The sequence below is a fragment of the Otolemur garnettii genome, unplaced genomic scaffold (assembly GCF_000181295.1).
Source record: "Otolemur garnettii isolate 467f Iridium unplaced genomic scaffold, OtoGar3 scaffold00025, whole genome shotgun sequence".
NCBI lineage: Eukaryota > Metazoa > Chordata > Mammalia > Primates > Galagidae > Otolemur > Otolemur garnettii.
The window spans coordinates 21601027-21602853 of NW_003852420.1; the positions used below are offsets into that span (position 1 = coordinate 21601027).

At 33.6% G+C, this 1827-nt stretch overlaps 1 protein-coding gene across 1 annotated transcript in view; it reads right to left on the bottom strand.

Annotated features, from left to right (window-relative positions):
- Positions 1-1827, bottom strand: part of ZMYM1 (zinc finger MYM-type containing 1) — a 37503-nt gene that overhangs the window by 23494 nt on the left and 12182 nt on the right. Inside the window, exons 3-4 of the mRNA XM_012804101.2 lie at positions 802-874; positions 357-606 (exon numbers count right to left, since the gene is read on the bottom strand). Of these exons, the coding sequence (XP_012659555.1) occupies positions 357-606; positions 802-874 (323 nt within the window). The remainder of the gene's footprint in view (positions 1-356; positions 607-801; positions 875-1827) is intronic.

Below are 1827 nucleotides of genomic sequence, written 5' to 3' on the forward strand. Positions count from 1 at the left end.
TAAATTAAAGATTGTCCTCTTAAATTTTAATAATGTCTCAAAAAAAAAAAAAAAAAAAAAGTTGTTGTTTAGCAGGCCTGGGCAGCATTTGATCCTGCCTGCCTTGGTGTATGTGGTGGGTGTCCTAACCACTGAGCTACAGGCACTGAGCCAATGCATGTTAATTTCTGAAAACCTCTCAATTAACAAAAAAAGACAATTTCTGAAGGATCTATTAAAGGAACTGAAAACAGCTTTTCACTAAACCAAGACAACATATATTCTGAAAAAATGAAAATGCAGAAAATTACAACCAAGATTCTGATCAAGATCTATGCATAGAAATAAAAAAGAGGGCATAATATAAAATCATATACTTTGAGCAGTTTGAACAAGTTCTCTTGGTAGGAGCTGGTGAACTGGCAGATGAAATGTATTCACTGATGCATGGGGTAGAGCAAAAAAGCTGAGTAGATCCTTTCCTCTGATAAGCAGTTTGTCCCTTCTGGAGAATTTTTTTGCAGCCAGAACAGGAAACCTGAATAGCTGTGGCTGAAACCGAAGGAAGCATTTTATTCACGCCAGGAGATGCCAGAGAAAGCTGAGTGCCTGTAGTTAACTGTGAAGCTATAAAAACAAAAGAGGAAGAAAAAAAATCAGTAATTACGTAAAATGAAATATATATTCTTTTATTTTCTTACAGGCTAATTTTCTTGGACTTGAAACTAAACACAGACAAAGCAATATTTAAAGGCATTTAAAGAATAAACTAGCCATGATATTGGTCTGAATAAATATAATTAACTTAAATAGTTCCATTACCACTGTCTGAAAACACAGTGTTTGTTTTCAGTTCACTCTCCTGAGTTTTGGTCTGTTGGGCTTGACAATACTCCTAAAAAAGAGAGTTGAAAATAATGAGTACCATGCACTTAAAACAACCAGTCCCTCAGCAGGTAATTATGCTCAAGTTTGTCCAATGGATTGAATAACTGAGTTGAACCAAGGTATATGGGTAAGTATTACCTTTTTGATGCCCTTTGGTAAAAACATCAATCACTTACTACATCATTTTGTATTTCTTTGGTACCCAGATGTCATTTCAGAATCTTTGTCAAGAACAGCCACTACCAACAGACAGTAGACATGCTCATGACAACTATTTTCCCTACTTGTTATAGCTATCATATCTAAACTTGATCTATGTGTCTAAATGTCCATGGGTTAAGAGTAATAGATACTTCCTAATTGGTTAGTCTCCAGTGCCGTCAAAGCAATGGTAATCATACTCCCAATACTCATCTACCTTAGGTTATTTCTAAACAGAATACTGAAACTAATTTTTTTTACTGATTTACTTTTGTTTCATTAGAAATTTCAGCAGGTTCATATACCAATATTCTAAAAAAATCTGTTCCTACATACAGAATAACTCGTAGCTTGAGTCAGTTCATCCTTTGTAGGTTCTTTAGTATGTGACATGCCTAAAAGAAAGTTTAAAAAAATTTACACGTAAAACTTGGATAGAAAAATTATAAAGAAAAGTCTTAAGAATTTAAAACATATTAATTCTATCACTTAATAGAGGCAGTGGCATAAAAACATGTAACTAGTTATTTGTATTGTCTAGTTATTTATATTTTCAAGTTAAGAAAAACAAAAACGTGTCACCCTAGCTAGGCCATGCCACCAGAAGCAATCTTTTTACCTATCTAAAAACCCAATTCCAAACAGTCTATTCTCTCAAATCACTTTCTGACATATACTTGTGACAGCACATAAAACCATATTTCCCGATTAACCTCTTTGGGGAAGATAAGGACTTAAGTTTTTTGGGGTTTTTTTTTT